The 21,134-nt window shown below is 48.3% G+C and overlaps 1 protein-coding gene across 3 annotated transcripts in view; it reads right to left on the reverse strand.

The window, feature by feature from the left end:
- DOP1B (DOP1 leucine zipper like protein B) overlaps positions 1 to 21,134 on the reverse strand; it is a 118,953-nt gene that overhangs the window by 73,501 nt on the left and 24,318 nt on the right. For all 3 annotated transcript variants that reach the window (XM_083171740.1, XM_083171739.1, XM_083171741.1), the window contains exons 3-7: positions 6,452 to 6,633; positions 5,383 to 5,553; positions 4,324 to 4,513; positions 3,564 to 3,662; positions 1,133 to 1,256 (exon numbers count right to left, since the gene is read on the reverse strand). In XM_083171740.1, coding sequence (XP_083027866.1) covers positions 1,133 to 1,256; positions 3,564 to 3,662; positions 4,324 to 4,513; positions 5,383 to 5,553; positions 6,452 to 6,633 — 766 coding nt within the window. The remainder of the gene's footprint in view (positions 1 to 1,132; positions 1,257 to 3,563; positions 3,663 to 4,323; positions 4,514 to 5,382; positions 5,554 to 6,451; positions 6,634 to 21,134) is intronic.

Consider the following 21,134-nt stretch of genomic DNA (forward strand, 5'->3'; position numbering starts at 1 on the left):
TATATGTGCTCTGGAGTCCCCACTACATCTACTCTGTTGTCACAGAGCTTATACATAGCACAGTATAGGACAGTACAAGGTATAACGCAGGCCTGGTTGTGAAACTACAAGTCCCAGCATGTTCAAGGCATGCTGGGATGTGTAGTTTTACAACAGCTGGAGAGCCACACAACATTTTTAAAATACCAGAAATTCTGAAAGACACCATACAAGTAACGTTTCAAAACAGCTTAGAGGTTTCCTTACATTTTGAACACTAGGTGGCAGTTTAACATTATTTAAATTGAGGGCTCTTAAAGTAGACAGGTTTTCATTCTGACCCATATTAAAATGAAGGGTGGAAAACGTACAGTAGGTACAGTAACTATGCAGTCCTATACAGAACACAGGAACACTATGTCAGGGTGTGTGCCGGACGACTGCCCGACAGTCGGGATTCCGGCCGTCAGTACTCCGACATCGGAATCCCGACTGTTTAAATCTTTGGGTCGAGCTTTCAGCGCTGTGGAACTCACTTCCCCGCTCAGTTCCAGAAGCTTCCACTCTGGAAACATGCAAATATAGACTCAAGACTTTCCTGTTCACCCAAGCATTTCACTAATGTACCTTGTTAAGTTTGTTTTGTATTTTGTGCTGTAAAAGGCTAATGCAAGCACTAGGCGTCCTATTGGGAGAAAAAGTGCTATATAAATAACATTATTATTATTATTAAATGCCCGACAGTCAGGATCCCGACTGACAGGGGCTTTTCTCCCTTGTGGGGGTTCACGACCCCCATAGAGGGAGAATAGAACCCGTGGCGAGTGAAGCGAGCCACCGAGCCCGCAGCGTGGCGAGCGGGATACCTAGGTCGGGATACTGACCGTCGGTATACCAATTGTCCGACCACCATACCACACCCATCAGGGCTGGCCAAACCAGTCCTAGACATCTACCAATATGTCATGTTTTCCAGAACACCAGTCATTAGTAACTGTCACACTTTCAAACACTGCTGCATTCATTCCCAACTGACAGTCTACAGATCCACAGGTGGCCTGGAAAACTGTTGGTAGATCTTGAGGACCTAGTTCTATGTAATATTGCACACTACGCAGGTAGATAATGACTTACTGACTCCATCATTACCTACCTAGTAACCAGGCGAATAGCCTCCTGTTCAGCGACATGTCCCGTCTTAGAACCGTCTGGATGGCAGCAGACAGTATGTGGGTAAAATCCTTCCGGGCGAGAGACACAGGACAATCACTGGGTTCCTACACAGAGAACCTCAAGTTCTGTATTACAACAGGACAATAGGTGGCAGCTATAAATGCAGATTATGGTATGACAGACATGACCCGTACAATCGAGCTTGCCCAAGTTGTGACTTCATCAGCCAGTTTGGGACATGACAATAATTTGGTCTGGTCACAATAGGCTAGCATAGGCAGAGAGGCTGAGTCCATTTGGTTTCCGCTTTTTCCCTGTTTTTCCGGAGAACGCACTTCCTTATTGAATTGGAAGTTTTGTGGCATTAATATCCCATGAATAGAAGTGTGGTAACAATGGTTATTCTGCTGTGTAAGGTGATTGGGGCAGGACTGTCATATCATGGCAGAATCTGCAATGGGGAAATTTTTCAAAGGGGCTGATCCACATTCATTCGTTTTTTTTCCGTATTCAGCCCCGTTACGATGTTTTGGGGACTGCGCAAATGCGTTTATGCACATGTGCAGTCCCCCTTTGCGAACACCTTTGGCAACTTTCAGTCGCCGAGGCCTTTGCAGACATCAGCATGGGGACGCTCGGCATTTCCTGGGCGCGCCCATAAAAATGATGGACGTCCCCATGTGAACGCAGGTGCGGCGAAGCCTGCGCGTGGCAGGCGACTTACTTCACATGACATCAGAGCCCGCCCCATTCTCTGACATTTCCGATCTAAATAAAAAAGTCACTATAAACTGACTTTTATTTGCCAACGGGGGAAAAATCATTCAATGGTCACCGGACGTCAAATTACTCTCCCCCCCCCCCCCACGTACGCTTGCGTGCGTATGGATGTGTGAGCGTAAACACCCATTCGCATGGCATGCACCCGAGGGGATTCGCAGGGCGGCTGGGTGCGAACGTTCGTTTGCCGGGCATTTGTCCATTTGCTAAGCAGCGAACGACTGCTGCTTAGCGAGCGGACCTGAATCAGTCCCAAACGTGGCACGTGGCGATGGTCTCAGGAACACTTGCATGGTGACTGGAAGAGACTACACAAAAACTTCCTGAAGTTTGTAAAGAGACTCCTGGAAAAGACAATGTGCTTGTGGGATTGGTATGGAATCCCGACCGCCGAAATCCCGTCAAGGGGGGGGGGGACGTGGATCGCCCCCCTTTGTCCCTCTATGGACACCCACAGAGGGACAAAGTGCCGGGATTTCGTCAGTCGGGATTCCGGCATCGGGAAAGCGACTGCATCCCTTGCTTGTAGCACATTAGTGGCAGCAATGTACATTTTTGGTTTTCCGCAAAAGCGCTCATTGCTGTTCAGCACAACTCTTTCCACTAGGGTCAATGGAGGACCATCAGTGGGAGCGTGCATCTTCAGCTAAATAGTGGGCACACACTAGACGATGTGCCCGATATGATGGCCCAATCAACCATATTGCTTGCTGCTTATGTTTAGTAAACTGAAATAAGGGGCGTGCCAAGAACATGAGCTATTTGTTGGTCAAAGGAAACCAGAACAGGACAAGGGGATTTGTGGACAGTCCAGTGGATAGAGCTGTCTAGGGTGACAGTACAGAGCTGGCGATGCAGCTGGAACGGCACCGGGGGAGGAACTTCCACACTGCTTCTTATTACACCAGTATGTTTGATAGACACTTTCTCTCTGTCCACAACAGAAGAGAGCTTCCAGTGTACGATGCACATATCCAGCACAGTGCCAGCTGCCTGATGCAGCCAGATCATCTACACATGGTCCTGATTCAGGTTGGCTCACTAAGCAGCGAACATTCACTGCTTAATGAGCTGGACAATGCCACCCACCGGGCGAGTGTACGCTCACCCCCGCATTCATTCACATGCAGGCGAAAAATCATTCGATGGTCACTGACCATCGAATGGTTTATTGCCCGTTCGCAAATAGAAGTCAATGTGGACTGACTTATTTGCCTCGGAATTGGCGGGCCGCACCTGCATTCGCATGGGGAGCACCACTGTTTTTGTGGGCACGCCCAGGAAATGTTGAGCATCTCCATGCCACAGCCTCCTGCCTGCCCACTACTTGCCCCGCTGTGCGTGAACGCCCTGGGCGACTGTGATAGTATATACTTATATATTCCCCGATATGCATGCGCAGACATGAAACATTGGTCCCCGCAGCGAAGTCGTAGGGGACAGACTCAACTTGAATCAGGCCCTGTACGCGCTGGTTTTTAGCTGTCACAGGCCCGCTAGCTCCTACACACAGGCGTGGGGGGTCCTAGGGTGCACACTGGTAATGAGAGGAACACTACCTCCTGTATGGTTACATGGAATAAGCTGGTGCCTGGCAGGTAACGCCATCTGTCCTATACTGTCCCACTTACCAGGCATGTGTGGAACGGGAAGAAGAAGAGCAGAATTTCCAGCGTGTTCCTCTGGACAAGAACGTTTGAGTCCATTACAGAAACGCAGAGAGATTTTATCTGCAGGGAACACAGAACATGTAAGTCAGTGTCAGGGGATTAATGGTGGCATCATCCTAAAATCGATATAGCATGCAAACACGTGTACAAAGGGCAACATGCTATGGAACGATACACGTGGTCTATGTGCCGATTCCAGGCATCGTTATTACATATGGCTTCTGCAAAAGGCTTTGAAGTGGAAGTAAAGTACATATTATTGGCCTGGCAAGGTGATGCAGGTGGCCAGCAGGGGGCGGTAGCACTGACCACACATAGGATGCGCCACAATGAGTCCCCTCTCCTGGGCTATAGGATTGGGGGAAATTACATTTTGTTTTGCACAATGTATAAATATTACGCTTTTGTAATCTACAGTAGATGTAAAGTGGCCTCGCATGATGGCGTTTCTACATGGAAAAATCATGCAACACAGGTGCTTATGGGTAATTTAGTCATTGTTGGACTGGATGGGGCGATGGCCTCCATGACGTCTCTGATAGTAGGGAATATGGTGCTGCATATTCCGATTACCACTATTTTACTTTTAAAATACATGATGCTGAAACAAGTAAAGATGTAACCGGTTGTTATTGGAGAGGGAATGGGTCATTGGGTCGACGGGGCTTAAGTCAACACTTAGAATAGGTCAACATGTTATCACATGACCCGGCATACTCACGGCCAGCTGCTGGTCATTTCCCAGCATGTAGCTTTGTGCTTTAGCGTCCAGGTCTCTATTGATGTGACTGACCACAAACAGGGAAGCCGGGAGCCGGATGGAGCTGCTGACCAGGACGCTGCCCCACAAAGAGCTGTAGAAGACTTCTTGCCCAACTACCATGGAGAGCTTCTGTACTAATACATCAGTCCTAGGTAACGGGAATAGTACAGGACATACATCAATAATATTACTGTATGACAGACGCTGACACAACAGGGCAGCAGCATTGTAGTAAGGAGAGACAGACACTGACAGCACAGAGCAGCAGTGTAGTATTGAGACACAGACACCACAGTGCAGCAGCAGTGTAGTGTGGACAGACAGACGCTGACACAACAGGGCAGCAGCAGTGTAGTAAGGAGACGTAGACACTGACACCACAGAGCAGCAGTGTAGTATTGAGGCAGACACAACAGTGCAGCAGCAGTGTAGTATGGATAGACAGACACTGAGACCACAGTGCAGCAGCAGTGTAGTATGGACAGACAGACGCTGACACAACAGGGCAGCAGCAGTGTAGTAAGGAGACGTAGACACTGACACCACAGAGCAGCAGTGTAGTATTGAGGCAGACACAACAGTGCAGCAGCAGTGTAGTATGGATAGACAGACACTGAGACCACAGTGCAGCAGCAGTGTAGTATGGACAGACAGACGCTGACACAACAGGGCAGCAGCAGTGTAGTAAGGAGACACAGACACTGACACCACAGTGCTGCAGCAGTGTAGTAAGGAGACACAGACGCAGACACAGGGCAGGATGTAATAGCATCCGAGCTCAGCGACTGTGCAGGATGCCGGCCGAATGCTGACATTTTTTTACAGGAGCAATCATCTACAGGGCATGGTTTTGCCTTGTAAATGATTGCCTATTTAAAAAATCATCTGCGTTCGGCCGGCATCCTGCGCAGCCACTGAACTCGGACACTATAACATCCAGGCCAGACAGTGACTGTAGAGCAGCTCCGATAATCTCACTCCCTAACTGGAGACAGGGAAGTGCATTCATATTCCTACCTGTCATAAATCTCTGACCCTTCCTCCAGGCCTGGGAGCAACCCAGTGATGAATGCTTGGAGACTGGGCAGCAGCGACCTCTGAAGAGGTAGGAAGTGAGTCTCGTACAGACCAAGTAGTATGGGCTTCACCGACATGGCCGCATGTGATAACAGGGGAAACAGGCCCGAGCTTCAGAGACACAAAACATGGCAGGTTATTAAGTTTCAATGCAAAAGTGTCATTCATGCAATACATACATAGTGAACGACTAGGTCTATGGCCTGATTCAGAGAAGCAAGCAATGTCAGTGATGGATGCAGGTGTTCTGGGACTGAGCCTTCCATAGTTGGCCAAGTTGTTCTCAGCTGGTGAGCAGCTCAGTCTGAAATAGAACAGGATGCCCAGAGATCCGATGGTGTGAACAATGCGCATTCCATATTTCAACGTAGGAGTCAAAAATATGGATCCACCAAATGCTACCAGGTGAAATCATCTGTTGAGACTCTAACACTAAGGGTCACGTCCAGGGCAAGGGACCCCCCCAGGCCAGCTCAAGCCAACCGCACCAAAGCCACCGAAATAGGGGTGTTGTTTGCAGAGTGTCTCCTATCATTGCTTAATATATTTATATTTAATTCCGTAAAGCTGAGAAGTTTCTGTTCACACTTAACTGGAAGTGAATCGTTTTGCACCGACTCCAAAAAATTAACCGATGGGTTAATTTTTTTGTCAGGCGTCAATTAACAGTACCAGTCTCTTTTCGGAGTGTGAGAAGAAACCGAAGTACCCAGAGGAAACCCACACAGGCATGATTAGAATATACAAACTGCACAGTTAGGGCCATGGTGGGAATGGAACCCATGACCTCAGTGCTGTGAGGTGGCAATGCTAACCATTACACCAGCCCTACTGCTCCCTATTATCGCACAATTTTCATACACACACTGGACTTAAAATAACAAGATACCAATAAACCATCAAAAGAAATCATTCATTGAATAAATAAATAAATAAATGACGTAAGATGGCAAGCTTGACATTAGCATGTTAATAATAATAATAATAATAATACTTTCCTGCATCTTACCTGTACAGGAAAAGGTCCCTGGACAGCCATTTTGTTCCTATTATTTTGAATATAATTTCATAGGTCTCCAGAGCTTTCAGGTGCACCCCACTGGGTAGCGCTGGGTGAAGGCACTGCGCCAACCTCTTGCTGATGATCAGACGTCTCGGTAGTAGGCAGTACTTCCAGTTACTCTGCAGAGCCTGTAAACACATATACAGAGCCAACATTACAGCAGCACTGCTTCTATACACATTTCTACATTTTCAAAGTAGCATCATTTATCTATGTACTAAATCATTTGCTAATATTTAAAAACCGCCCCACGGTACAAATCGGACCTGTGCAACACTGCGTGTTGGGATTGGGAGCAGATTGCATGTGCTTTTAAGCACATACAATCTGTCTTTAGATGGCTCATACAACCAGAGTCATGTGACACTCCCTCCCTGACTAGCAGAGAAGAGAGGTGAAGCTTCCGGGGCGGCCTGTAGCAGTGAAGATGCCAGGAGCCGCAGAGGTTTCCAAGCGGCAGATGAAGAGAGCGGTGGACGTCCTTTTGCACAATTCTGTCACTACTCTGAAAACAGTTTTCAGAGGATCGCTGCATTTGGCTATGTAATAATGGCATAACACAGCAGATGTGAGCAGATAGGTAATTGCTGGCAACCTGTAAATTAAAAAAAATCAATAAAAAACAGGATTTTTGGTACTCCTATCCTTTTGATCCAATTCTCCTGCGTGCCGCCCGGCAGCTCCCTGGGGCGGGCGGTGAGGATCATCTGTGTGCAGCGGCAGCTATCAGAATTTTAAAATAAAATGTGTCAAATGACTCTCCAGCTTTTGATTGGCTGAGATAGAGCACTCTCAGCCAATCAGCGGCCTCCCTCCCAGTGGCCGCTGATTGGCTGAGAGTGCTCTCTCTCAGCCAATCAGAAGCCAGACAGTCATTTGACACATTATTTTAAAATTCTAATAGCCGCTGCTGCCTGCCCGCTGTACACAGCACACTGATGATCACCATCGCCCGCCCCACTGTTCTGATCACTGCCGTGGCCGCACTTCTTCCTCGCCGCCCCCACCCCCCCCCCCCCTACTGCGCCCGCCAGCCTCTCATTTAAGAGTGGCAGCTGCCGGCATGCTGCAGGAGGTCGGGCGTCATTGTGCATGCTGCACGTCCGACCTCCTGATCCAGTCTGATGCGCACGGGACCACGCGATTTGGGGCTGATTTCACACGATTTATCGGCCCAAGTGCCGAAATCGCGTGGAATCGGCCCCAAATCGCATAGTGTATGGGGGCCTTTTGACCGGTCTTTCTGATGTATGGCCACCTTAAGCCTGTAACTACACAGTTAGGAGCTGATTGGTCGGTGAAAAAAACCAGACACTTTATCACGTCACCGAGCTTAATAAATCTAACCCCCCCCCCAGTGGAATTTCAGCCCACTTGGGGGTATATGGAATTTGAAAGGAGTCTAGGGGTGGGCTTATTCCTGGAAAGTCTGTCTGCTGTCAAAAATGCCACCATAAATACTAAATAAATAAAAATACATTTGCCTGTACTGTAGTGAGGAATGTCACAGTTACGTCCTGATTAAAACAGCCGGGTTCCGACCAGCCTTAGCAGACAACTGCAATAAAGCCTTTGTTTCAGTCATATAAACTCCGTCTCCGGGCACATGACCTGCACGCCAGCGTGACACTGCCATGTAAACATGCATCCCGCACATTTCTGTCACAATGCAGCTTTTCCTATGAGGTCATTTATTGAATCTCATGACCACACCCACAAAACCGGTCTCGGAAATGAAAGCTGCAATGGTTTTACCCAACATCTCACTGAGACAATATTGACACAGTCTGAGGTGTTTACGGAGGACTGTGCTCACGGCAGCCATTTTGTTAGGTGAGCCAATACTTAGCTCCCTAGGAATATTGCTGATGCGTGAGACTCCAAGTGTTTATTTGCATGTAACAGGACTGAAATACTGTAGGCGGTAGTCTCGAATAAGTAAATATGAAATGATATATAAATCACTCGCACATGGAAAACTAGCAAATCTCCCATTGTTCCTGGCTGGGTCAAGTTTACTGACTGCAGTGTCTACACGAAAGAACACTCACATTGGACGCTGGAAATGTTTTACCCAGCAAAACAGAAAAATCAATTGGGGAGTTCCTGAATGCCTCATACTGTCTCCAAATGGCACAGAGGTGCGATTAAGCAATCCGTATACAAAGTTGAAGCTGCAATCAGATGCAACATCGCTTTCTTCCTCTTTTTTAATAGAATGTTGTAACAGTTTTTTTCTGTTACCACACATGGTGCCCAGGGAAGTGTCACAGAAAAGGAGACCGTCCCAAAAAACTGTATATAACGGAAGAGTGAGGTGAGGGTTAAGAATCCCATACAAAGGAACAGACTCTTCTTAAAACAGCCATAACCTGTATGATAGAGCTGCTGACCACCCAACAATTAAGGGCAGGGGGGGAGGGGGTCATGGAGGGGGCTTATCAGAGCACCAGGTGTCATTGATCCCAGTGATGCCCTTGGATTCAGGTACATTCATCTTCCCAGGATTGCTTTATAGCAGAGGTTTACCCATCATTAGTAAGCAGTGGTCTGTTAATACCCGCCAACTGTCCTGCACTTCAGGGACTGTTTCGCTGTCACGTCTGTGGGCTGCGGTGTCCCACAGGAGGAAAAGTTGGGGGCGTGCACTCGAACTGGGGGTGAATAGATGCTTCCGGAGTGTCGGAATGGTGAACCCACAAATGTTGGGAGGTGTGGCCTGTTTAGTGTTAATCTCCATAGCTAAACAGAACAATGCCATTAGTGTTATCAAGACTTCTCCTTGTAGGGTGTGGACCTCAGAGACCATCCGGAGGCCACCTAAACCTGGCCATACACTTATACGGGCCCTTTTCACCCGATTTCAACGGTTCGGACTGAGAAATCCCATGGGACTGAAGGCTCTGATAAGTCACATAAGTGTATGGGGAGGGGGGGGCTGTATATTTTAGATTTCTATTGTTTATTTTGATACTAGCAGCAGGGTGCTGGTGAATGACCGGTATCCAAGCCCATGTTTGGGTTATGGAATGCATACTAGCTTTTATGGAATGCATTTGTGCTGCTGGTAGTATTTACTACACATTGAATTTTCTCATAACATCACCAGTATATTGTTTTGATAATCTAATTGGTAAGGACACCTACAGGTTTGTTATCTGGGGCCCTTAATCAGATGCTGGACGGTTCTGGGCACACCCCCTCTCTTCACAGCTGACAGAAGCATCAGAAGATGGGCAGCTCTGGGCACACCCCCTTTCTTCACAGCGGACAGAAGCATCAGATGATGGACAGCTCAGGATACGCCCTCATAGCTCTGGACACGCCCCTTATTCACAGCTGACAGAAGCGTCAGACACACCCCTTTCTCACAGCTGACAGAAGCATCAGACACACCCCTTTCTCACAGCTGACAGAAGCATCAGAAGATGGGCAGCTCTGGGCACACCCCCTTTCTTCACAGCGGACAGAAGCATCAGATGATGGACGGCTCAGGATACGCCCTCTCTCATAGCTCTGGACACGCCCCTTTCTCACAGCTGACAGAAGCGTCAGACACACCCCTTTCCCACAGATGACAGAAGCATCAGACACACCCCTTTCTCACAGCTGACAGAAGCGTCAGATGATGGACAGCTCAGGAAACCATAGCATAAGCAGGCAAGGGCACGTCCAGCCGTCCGCTCGCTACAGGTTTTGTGCATATGTCATGTGTGTTTTTACGATCAGGCTTAATTTAGGTTTTTCGGACATGTTAAAATGTAGCAAATGCATGCAACTGGAACAAGCGGCTGTCCGATAAGCACTGTAACGCCACTAGGGGCCAGATGTACTAAGCTTGAAAATGATAAAGCGCAGCGTGATAAACCACCCGCCAATCAGCTCCCACCTGTCATTCTTCAAATACAGACTGTAGCATGACATGTAGGAGCTGATTGGCTGGTGGTTTATCACTCTTCATTTTATCACTTTTCAAGCTTAGTGCATCTGGCCCTTAAAGACCACAAATGGGCATGGACCAGTGCTGGATTAATATGCTTGTGAAAATGTCAGGGTCAGACTGACCTTGTATGGGGATCCCCTGTGTGTTAGGTGCCTTGAGGAGCGAGTTTGACAACCATTGCATTAAACCAGAACACTACAACCAATCATAACTAAGATTTCATTTCTCCAATACAAGTTTGATAATGACAGCAAAGGTCTGACTGGTTACTATGGCTTAGTTGAAGCTTTGTACCTAAAGGTGCCCATACACTAGGACGATTCACGTGCAATTTTTTTCATGCAATTGCGGCGATCAATCGAATGAGAAGAGCCCAAAACGCATGTGATTGACAGCAGGTCCGATGCTATCTTGTGCCCATTGCATCGGATCCTGGGAGTCGCAACGGCTGCAGAAGCTGTCTACATGGAATGCGGAAGGACTGGGGGCTTTTTTGCATAAGATATATCTCATGCGATTGATCAAGCCAATATATAGATGCATGAGAGATCTCTTGTACTATAAGATATTTCTAATGGGCTGGATTAGGGGGCTAGAGGGACTGGAGACGTCAGTCAACCTTACTGCAATAAATCATATGCGATATATCACATGTGCAAACAACACTCCATTTACCATCTAATTACGATCAATTAATAGTGCGGTTCGAGTAATCTAGGGGGTCCTAAAGGACACTGACGGGACTGGGGATCGGATCGGATGGGAAACACATACAATTTGCCACTTTACAAATGATATATCGTCCCGAAACATCGTAATCCAATGAAATCGTGCAAAACCGTTGGGGGGCCTTAAGTCTGTGTGTAGCTAATGGGCTCACTGTTACTAAGCCATTACGATGTACTGTATGTGTATAAAAGATAAATACACAGAGCCCAGGGTGCTGGGTGCTGCGACAGCTGCTGCCCTGCATTACATCACAACAATCTCCCACATCCTGTTTCAGGCCGTACTCTGAGGCACACCCTGACAGCACAAGCCTGTTATGTGCCGGGAGAGCTGCGCCAGCTTCATATCGGAAGACAAACAATTAGCAAAATACGCTCCAGACCAGCAGAAAATCCAAGTGGTGATAAACACAGAAGGGAATGTGTGGCCAGAGGCGGCAAACCAGGACCGCGTGCAAGAGACAGATCACTTTACAGGATGGCAAATATCCGCATTCATGTCCACACCGCAGTGTTATTATTATGGCAGTATTTGTAAAATGTTTTCATGCAACGTGTCGACCTTAAAGTTAGGCTGCGGGGTTGGGATCATTTGGTCAACCACAGGAAGGTTGATATTCATTAGGTCGACAGGCCTTATGTCGACACCCTCAAAAGGTGGACATGGCTTTAGGTCAACAGGGTCATTAGGTCGACACAGGGAAGGGCAAAAGGTCGACATGGAAACAGTATCGGTGCACTGCTGCGCGCTCACGGTACCTCGCTACGCTCCGCACACTATTCTCGCTCCGCGCTCTAGTGGATGGTAGAGCATGAAATACCGCCTGTCAGCTCAAAAAAAAAACCGCGTGAAAATCCATGTCGACCTTCCCCATGTGGATCTAATGCTTGTGTCGACTTAATCACCCTGTCGACCTTTAAAGAGGGTGTTAACGTAAGGCCTGTCGACCCGCAGTGGTCGAACTAGTGACTGCATACCAGGCTGTGGAGGGAGGGGAACTAAGGGGGGGTTAGGCTGCAGGTGGGGGGTCCCCTCAGACCTGCTGGCCCTCCGACCACCCAACCTTGGACCTCCCTTCTGGTGGCTGGTGCGAGCGGGGAGCAGGGTCGTATGCGATACATCACAGCAAATTGTGATGGATCGCATGCATCCCTGCTGCCCGGGAAAGTCCCAGGCGGCTTGGGGTATATCGGGTGGTTGTACACTGCTGTGAGACGTAGCAGCATTCTATGGCCACCTTTAGGGTTAGTCTGCGGGCAGGAGGATTAGGGTTAAGCTGCGGGCAGGAGGGTTAGGGTTAAGCTGCGGGCAGGAGGGTTAGGGTTAAGCTGCGGGCAGGAGGGTTAGGCTGCGGGCAGGAGGGTTAGGGTTAGGCTGCGGGCAGGAGGGTTAGGGTTAAGCTGCAGGCAGGAGGGTTAGGGTTAAGCTGCGGGCAGGAGGGTTAGGGTTAAGCTGCGGGCAGGAGGGTTAGGGTTAAGCTGCGGGCAGGAGGGTTAGGGTTAAGCTGCGGGCAGGAGGGTTAGGGTTAAGCTGCAGGCAGGAGGGTTAGGGTTAAGCTGCGGGCAGGAGGGTTAGGGTTAAGCTGCGGGCAGGAGGGTTAGGGTTAAGCTGCGGGCAGGAGGGTTAGGCTGCGGGCAGGAGGGTTAGGGTTAAGCTGCGGGCAGGAGGGTTAGGCTGCGGGCAGGAGGGTTAGGGTTAGGCTGCGGGCAGGAGGGTTAGGGTTAAGCTGCGGGCAGGAGGGTTAAGCTGCGGGCAGGAGGGTTAGGGTTAAGCTGTGGGCAGGAGGGTTAGGGTTAAGCTGCGGGCAGGAGGGTTAGGGTTAAGCTGCGGGCAGGAGGGTTAGGGTTAAGCTGCGGGCAGGAGGGTTAGGGTTAAGCTGCGGGCAGGAGGGTTAGGGTTAAGCTGCGGGCAGGAGGGTTAGGGTTAAGCTGCGGGCAGGAGGGTTAGGGTTAAGCTGCGGGCAGGAGGGTTAGGGTTAAGCTGCGGGCAGGAGTGTTAGGGTTAAGCTGCGGACAGGAGGGTAAGGCTGTGGGCAGGAGGGTTAGGGTAGGCTGCGGACAGGAGGGTTAGAATTAAGCTGCGGGGGAGGTTAGGGTTACATTGTGAGGAGTAAGGTTAGGGTTAGACACTAGTAGGAAGGGTTAGGGATTGAGCAGAAATATCCAAATCCCAGAGAACATGAAGTCTGACCCAGAAGTCAAAGTCACATGACCACAGGGACCCGGAAGATCCAGCAGCAGTCAACGGGAGCAGATAGATAGAATAGATAGAATTCCTTTATTCGTCTCACAATGGAGAAATGTCAGTGTTACAGCAAGGTTCAAGTACAGATAAGAGTAGCAGCATAATAATAAGAACACACATAATCCAAACAATATAACTCAAGAATCTGGGAACATGCAGGTCTTCTTCAGACCATGACAGTTGTACATTCTAATTGCAGCCGGAAGGAACGATCTGCGATATCTCTCCGTTGAGCATCGAGGGTGAAGCAACCTATTACTGAAAGTGCTACACAGATCTGTCAAAACGTTTTTGAGAGGGTGTGAAGCATTATCCAATAATGATGTCATCTTGCTGATCATTCTCCTCTTACCCACAGTCTCTACCGAATCCAAAGGCATTCCTAGGACAGAACTGGCCTTCCTTACCAGTCTGTTTAGTCTCTTACTGTCGGCTGTTGAAACACTGCTGCCTCAGCAGACCACTCCGTAGAATATGGCCGATGCCACTACACAGTTGAAAAAGTTCTTCAGGAGCGCGCTCCTTGCACTCCAAAGGATCTCAGTCTCAGATAAGTCACCGCTAGGCCTTCAGCAACATTATGGCATGTTGGCATCGCCTCACTGTTTACATCATGAATGTTGACCTGATCATTGTATGACCGTGTTGTACAGAGCATTGGATGCATATCCAGCTGCTTTCCTAGCTGTCCACTGTTGTCTGCAGCCATCAGCATTAGTACTGACCTCCCAGCAGGGAGACTGGGATCTGTGCACACTACAAACAAGTCTGCTTATACTCGTGTGGGCAAACCGGTGCATCAGAAAGAGACCCAGACAAGAGTGACATCTATTGGTGGTTACCGTGGAGACCACAGATCTATGAAGCCAGTACTCTCACAAAAGCATTCTCCATTGTCGACAGGGTCTAAAGGTCGATATAAGCTTTAGGATGACCATGGGAAGTTTGAGAGTCAAAAGGTTGACACAAGTTTTTCCCCTTTTTTTTGCCGACAGTTGGTATTTTATGCCCTACCATCCACTAGGGAGTGGTGGGAGTGTGCAGAGCGTAGCGAGGCACCGTGCCCGAATCACGGCAAACGCAGCAAGCCACACGAGGGGACGCCATGCACTTTTTTAGTGCCCATGTCGTCTGTGTCAACATCCAGGACAAAAAAGTGGAAAACTCCTGTCAATCTTCCAATGGTCGACCTAAAGCGTGTCAACCTTTAGACCCAGTTGACCATGGGTACGTCGACCATTCATAGGTGTCGACCTACTCACTGTTGACCATTGGGTGTCAACCTAGTGAATGTCGACCTAGCATACCATAACCGCTAGGAAGCAGGATGAGGTTCTGGCGGGCAGACAAGTAAAACGACCCGGCTGGGCCAGACTGCCAAACTTTATTAACAAACCTGGCTGAACGAACTACAAAACAAAACAATGAAAGCCATAGCGAGCCATAATAGCCATCTGTGAGGTCACCTGAGGTTTGTGCGCACCATTATCTGCCGCCGTCAGCAGGGAACAGATGTAGGACAATGTTATGGCAATGGTTCTATGCTGAGCAGTGATAAGGGAACACTGGTCTATTGTTACAGAACACGGAAAGGTTGGGGTAACAACAGAGGTTTCACTGTTGTTTCATCCTGCCCGAAACAAGCGAGTGTGGACAAAATGTAACACGTCGCACAAGGACTTCTGATGCCAACACACTGATCTGATCACAAAGAACCAACCGGTGTGGCACTGACTGCAGTATAATGAGGCGCGTTGTCGTCTTCTCATGTCGTTCACAGTATAAATATGATCAGGTGTACTGCACCAATTTTATTTTCATTATGGGAGAGATGTATCAAAGTTTGGAGAGGCACGTAACTGTGCAACGTGAAGAACCAGAAGGACACAGTCCCGTCTGCTCACAGCAGCTCAGACTAGATCCACCACCAGCTCAACTATTATTCTTTGGTCTCTTGTTGTCATGCGAGGGCCTATGTATTTTTTTTTTTTTCCCCCTGTGGGGACCAGTGTGGTTTTTTTTTTTTTTTTTTATATGGGAATCAATTTTACATTGATAAAACATTGCTGGTGGGCTGTCAATAATAAAATATGTGGGGTACTTGTTTCCTAGCACGGCCACAATCTTATGGATCGTGTACCTTTAAGTTAAGGTACACGATCCACACGATGGACCCGATTTCCTTTGAAATCAGGTCCATTTTGCCGGCTAAAGCACAATATCGGGGGCATCGCGTCGGTCGGGACCATTAACATTGGTCCCGACGCAATGCCCCCGATTTCCCCATAGGCTTCAATGTTAAAATATTTTTTAACATTGAAATAGTGAGGATCGCGTCGGTCTTGTGCCATTATAATGGCACAAGATGAGATGGACTTGATTAAGTCCATCTCACCTTTAAAAAAATGTGAAAAATGTGAAATGGGCCAATATGACCCATTTCACATTATAGATGTCCCCGTCGTCACCCCACGATAGACGCCAACCCGAAGCGTGGCGAGCGCAGCGAGCCCGCGAGGGGCGGCGGTGCGCGTCCTCCGACCTTTTCATTCCCCTACTATCCACTAGGGCGTGGAGTGAGAATAGAATAGTGTGGCGAGCGCAGCCAGCCACCGAGCCCGAAGCGTGGCGAGCGCAGCGAGCCCCGCGAGGGGACGCGGATACCTTCACAGGTAAACGCGTCCCTTTGCGGGCTTCACAGGTATCCGCGTGCGCTCGCCATGCTTCGGGCTCGGTGGCTCGCTGCGCTCGCCACACTATTCTATTCTCACTCCACGCCCTAGTGGGGGATGCGGTCATTCGTCAGACTGCATTTAGGTCTACAGTCATTAGGTCGACCCCACTAGGTCGACTGGCAGGAAGGTCGACCTGACTTAAGTTCGACATGGGCCAAGGTCGACATGACTTAAGGTCGAATTTGCATAAAGGTCGACATGAGGAAGGTCGACTGGTCATAAGGTCGACATGGGTTTTTCACTGTTTTTTTAGCCGACATGTGCCGACAGGCGGTATTTCATGCCCTACCATCCACTAGGGCGTGGTGGGAGAATAAAATAGTGTGCCGAGCGTGCCCGAAGCATTGCGAGCGAAGCGAGCGTTGCGAGGGTCCGATTTTCATTGCCAACTGTGTCCATGTCGACTGTGTCGACATTCGGATCAAAAAACAGTGAAAAACCCATGTCGACCTTATGACCAGTCGACCTTCCTCATGTCGACCTTTATGCAAATTCGACCTTAAGTCATGTCGACCTTGGCCCATGTCTACCTTAAGTCAGGTCGACCTTCCTGCCAGTCGACCTAGTGGGGTCGACCTAATGACTGTAGACCTAAATGCAGTCTGACGAATGATCCCATTCCCCTAGTGGATAGTAGGGGAATGAAAAGGTCGGAGGACGCGCACCGCCGCCCCTCGCGGGCTCGCTGCGCTCGCCACGCTTCGGGTTGGCGTCTATCGTGGGGTGGGGTTTACGTCGCTAAATTTGGGGGTGTAGGGAATATTTTACATTGAATCCAATGTAAAATCGGGTCCCAGGGACCCGATTTACATTTCATTCAATCAAAAAATCGGGTCCAAAATCGGGTCGGTCGCGTCGATCGCATCGCATGCGACCAAATCGCATGCGATGCGATCGACCCGATTTTTCCGACACGACCACCCCGATGTAAATCGGTGTGGCCGTGCTAGGAAACAAGTACCATATGTGGACAAAAAGAAGCTAATCCTGTCCTTCATCCATAATTAAGCCTTTGTATGACATATAAAACAATTTACTTAATTTTTTTTTAAATGTCTGAATAAGAAACTTTTGGCCTGGGGGGGGGGGGGTCGTGTAAGAAATTCTGATGCTCTAGGGTGCCGTGATTTGAAAAAGTTTAAGAACCACTGCTCTAATGCTCTAATGGACAAAATCATGCTGCACTGCAGGTGGGGCAGATGTAACAAGTGCAGAGAGAATCAGATTTGGGTGGGGTTTGCACTTCAAACTGATATCTATATTGCAGTGTAAAAATAAAGCAGCCAGTATTTACCCTGCACAGAAACAAAATAACCCACCCAAAACTAACTCTCTCTGCACATGTTACATCTGCCCCACCTGCATTGCACATGGTTTTGTCCATTAGAGAGAGAATTTGCTTTTGCGAGTGAACCAGAATCAGGCCCATAATGTGCAATGTCCAAGGGCCACATGGGCCTGGGCTGAAAAGGTTTTACGGGCCAACACTGAGAAGGGGAGGAGCTGTAACCAGTGCTGTGTGGGCGTGGTCATGATTCACAGAGGATTGCGGAAAGCTACATTTTTCTCAAAGGTGGTGCACTGCAGGTGGGATATTGCTATGACAGTTTGCAACGTCCGTCGCGGTGTCGGGATCATGGCTACTCTCTTATTGGCCTTCCTGGAGATTGGATGGAACTACAACGCAGTTTGCATGCTGCATTGCGTTTTTGTCCACCTCTTAATCAGGACCCCGGAATATAAAATAGAATACCTGCTCTATGACTGTAAATATCCGTGTCGGAGCCAGAAATTTTAATGATTACATTTAATATGTGACTATTGTCGTCTAATAACACTTAAACATTTAGGTCCTTCAAAATGCATCCCCTAAATCCTGCCGGGACGGCTCCCTGACATCAGATGTAACGGAGATGTAGTAACGTCTTGTTCCTGACCCGGCATGTGCCCCAGGGTGCTTCCTGCTGTGCTGTTATATTTGTTAGTTAGAACCTGTTATGTTAGTTTACAAATGCTTGCGGATATGTTATTACAGGTAAAGGTCTCCGTTACTGATTGCATGTATTCATTGAACTTACTTCTGAGAGTAATGCTGGATATACACTACATGATGTGTGCACCCAGAGGCATTGTGGGGGGGGAGCCGGCAAATGGCAAGTGCATACATTCTTGGTGATGCGGACAGCAACAGAGTGGGGACACAGACCCATGCTCATCTTGCATGTACAGATAATAGAGGATGACGCGGACAATGCCTGGAAGCAAGAATCGTCAGTGACATACTGTAGCGCATTACTCACTAGACTATATGAAGAAAATCCGCAAAATCATTGATATCATCTATTGTGTACCCAACGTAAGAGTAATGCGTGCCCCCTTTGAATATTAGAGGGTCCAACCAGCATGTCACCACTGCTCTACATAGCGGTGCGGTTGAAGGGACACCCCCATGTATTTCCTGTGACGTCACTGTGTGTCATGTATTTCCTGTGACGTCACTGTGTGTCATGTATTTCCTGTGACGTCACTGTGCGTCCTGTATTTCCTGTGACTGTGCGTCATGTATTTCCTGTGATGTCACTGTCTGTCCTGTATTTCCTGTGATGTCACTGTGTGTCATGTATTTCCTGTGACGTCACTGTGTGTCATGTATTTCCTGTGACGTCACTGTGTGTCATGTATTTCCTGTGACGTCACTGTGTGTCATGTATTTCCTGTGACGTCACTGTGTGTCATGTATTTCCTGTGACGTCACTGTGTGTCATGTATTTCCTGTGACTGTGCGTCCTGTATTTCCTGTGACGTCACTGTGTGTCCTGTATTTCCTGTGACGTCACTGTGCGTCCTGTATTTCCTGTGACGTCACTGTGCGTCCTGTATTTCCTGTGACGTCACTGTGCGTCCTGTATTTCCTGTGACGTCACTGTGCGTCCTGTATTTCCTGTGACGTCACTGTGCGTCCTGTATTTCCTGTGACGTCACTGTGCGTCCTGTATTTCCTGTGACGTCACTGTGCGTCCTGTATTTCCTGTGACGTCACTGTGCGTCCTGTATTTCCTGTGACGTCACTGTGTGTCATGTGTTTCCTGTGACGTCACTGTGTGTCCTGTATTTCGTGTGACATCACTGTGTGTCATGTATTTCCTGTGACGTCACTGTGTGTCATGTATTTCCTGTGACGTCACTGTGTGTCATGTATTTCCTGTGACGTCACTGTGCGTCATGTATTTCCTGTGACTGTGCGTCATGTATTTCCTGTGACTGTGCGTCATGTATTTCCTGTGATGTCACTGTCTGTCCTGTATTTCCTGTGATGTCACTGTGTGTCATGTATTTCCTGTGACGTCACTGTGTGTCATGTATTTCCTGTGACGTCACTGTGTGTCATGTATTTCCTGTGACGTCACTGTGTCTCCTGTATTTCCTGTGACGTCACTGTGTGTCCTGTATTTCCTGTGACGTCACTGTGTGTCCTGTATTTCCTGTGACGTCACTGTGTTTCATGTATTTCCTGTGACGTCACTGTGTGTCATGTATTTCCTGTGGCGTCAGTCTGTCTTATGTACTTCCTGTACCATTTTGTTTGTAGGAACAGCTATTTTATTTAAACAAACGTGTCCCGCCCTCCTGTCCGATGGGAGTGATCCATAACCTACCTAAATGACTCCTAGCAAATGATCACACTTACGTGAGGTGCACTATACGGTCTGTGCATCATCCAGTTCATACAGTGTAACAGAATCCGCTGGCTCTGACCTATTCGCACATCCCGAATCTACACTGTATCAGTGGGAATTGGCAGGCGTAGCACAAGCCTCGCCCGGCCCTGCCAGTGATGCATTCATCCAAAACTTGCAGCATCAATCTCTTTCTAGAAAGGATAATGTGCAGCGGCCAAATGAGCAATGAATCACTGTGTGAGAACGTCCTTCGGGCCATGTCTAGTTATTCCTGTGACTGGTCTCCTGTGTGATGAATATCGGAGCGGATCTACTGTATGCTGGTATCACATGTGGGCCTAGTTTCACTACAAAGGTCTGGTATCACTCAGACATAGCGCCTCCAGCCTTTCTCTGGAGTTATCAGCAACCTCTAGGAAGGGGAGGTGGCATGATATAATCTGTTATACATACAGTGACCTCTGTACAAAGCCTATGGGAGAGAGAGAAATAATGTGTTTGTGTAATCTCACCCATCTAGCAATGCTAATCAGCCCAGATAATGTGCTAAACAGGACGGCCAACATGCTAATCATGGCAACTTCATCCCTCTGCCAGTCAAAAGCATCTAATGCCCTGTACACACTATACTATACACTGCAATGCCAATATCGGTAACAAAGTCGGCGTTGTTGCAAAATGAACGATCTGCGCGTTAAATGCAAAACGATATTGTTAACTCCATCATTCAGTGACGTTACCGAGAAAATGCCGTCTGAATGTTCAGACGATCGGGGGTTATTGTTAATGATCCGCGTGAGTGCGCATCGTAACAATATAGGGGGTACATATTGAGTTCTATGCACACCGATAGTGTCATCGTACATATTGCTGATGCAAATTGTATAGTGCAAACTCCCCACCCCTGTGCTCCTACCCCAAATCTCTGTCTTCACAGCTCCCTCTCTCCATATTCAGCAAGATTGGAACAGATCAGTGTCCCTGCAAAAATGGCTTTCACTTTCTGTTATGACATCTCTTAGCATACAAAGGAGTACTTTGGCCTCTAGTGGTCACTGGCGGTACTTTACCTTATAGGGGTGAGGAATAGCTAGCGATATATTACATGATATAGATAGATAGATAGATAGATAGATAGATAGATAGATAGATAGATAGATACTATGGGGTGTATTCAATGCTTTCTGTAAGCTGTCACAGTGAGCAGTGCTGGCTGCTCGCTACCACAGCTCGCAGGGTCAGTATTGAACTGACCCCCCTGCCCCTGCTGTTTCCCCCTCGCTAGGTTTTTGGAGCGA

This window comes from Crinia signifera, chromosome 2 (genome assembly GCF_055691185.1).
Source record: "Crinia signifera chromosome 2, ASM5569118v1, whole genome shotgun sequence".
In the NCBI taxonomy this organism is placed as follows: domain Eukaryota; kingdom Metazoa; phylum Chordata; class Amphibia; order Anura; family Myobatrachidae; genus Crinia; species Crinia signifera.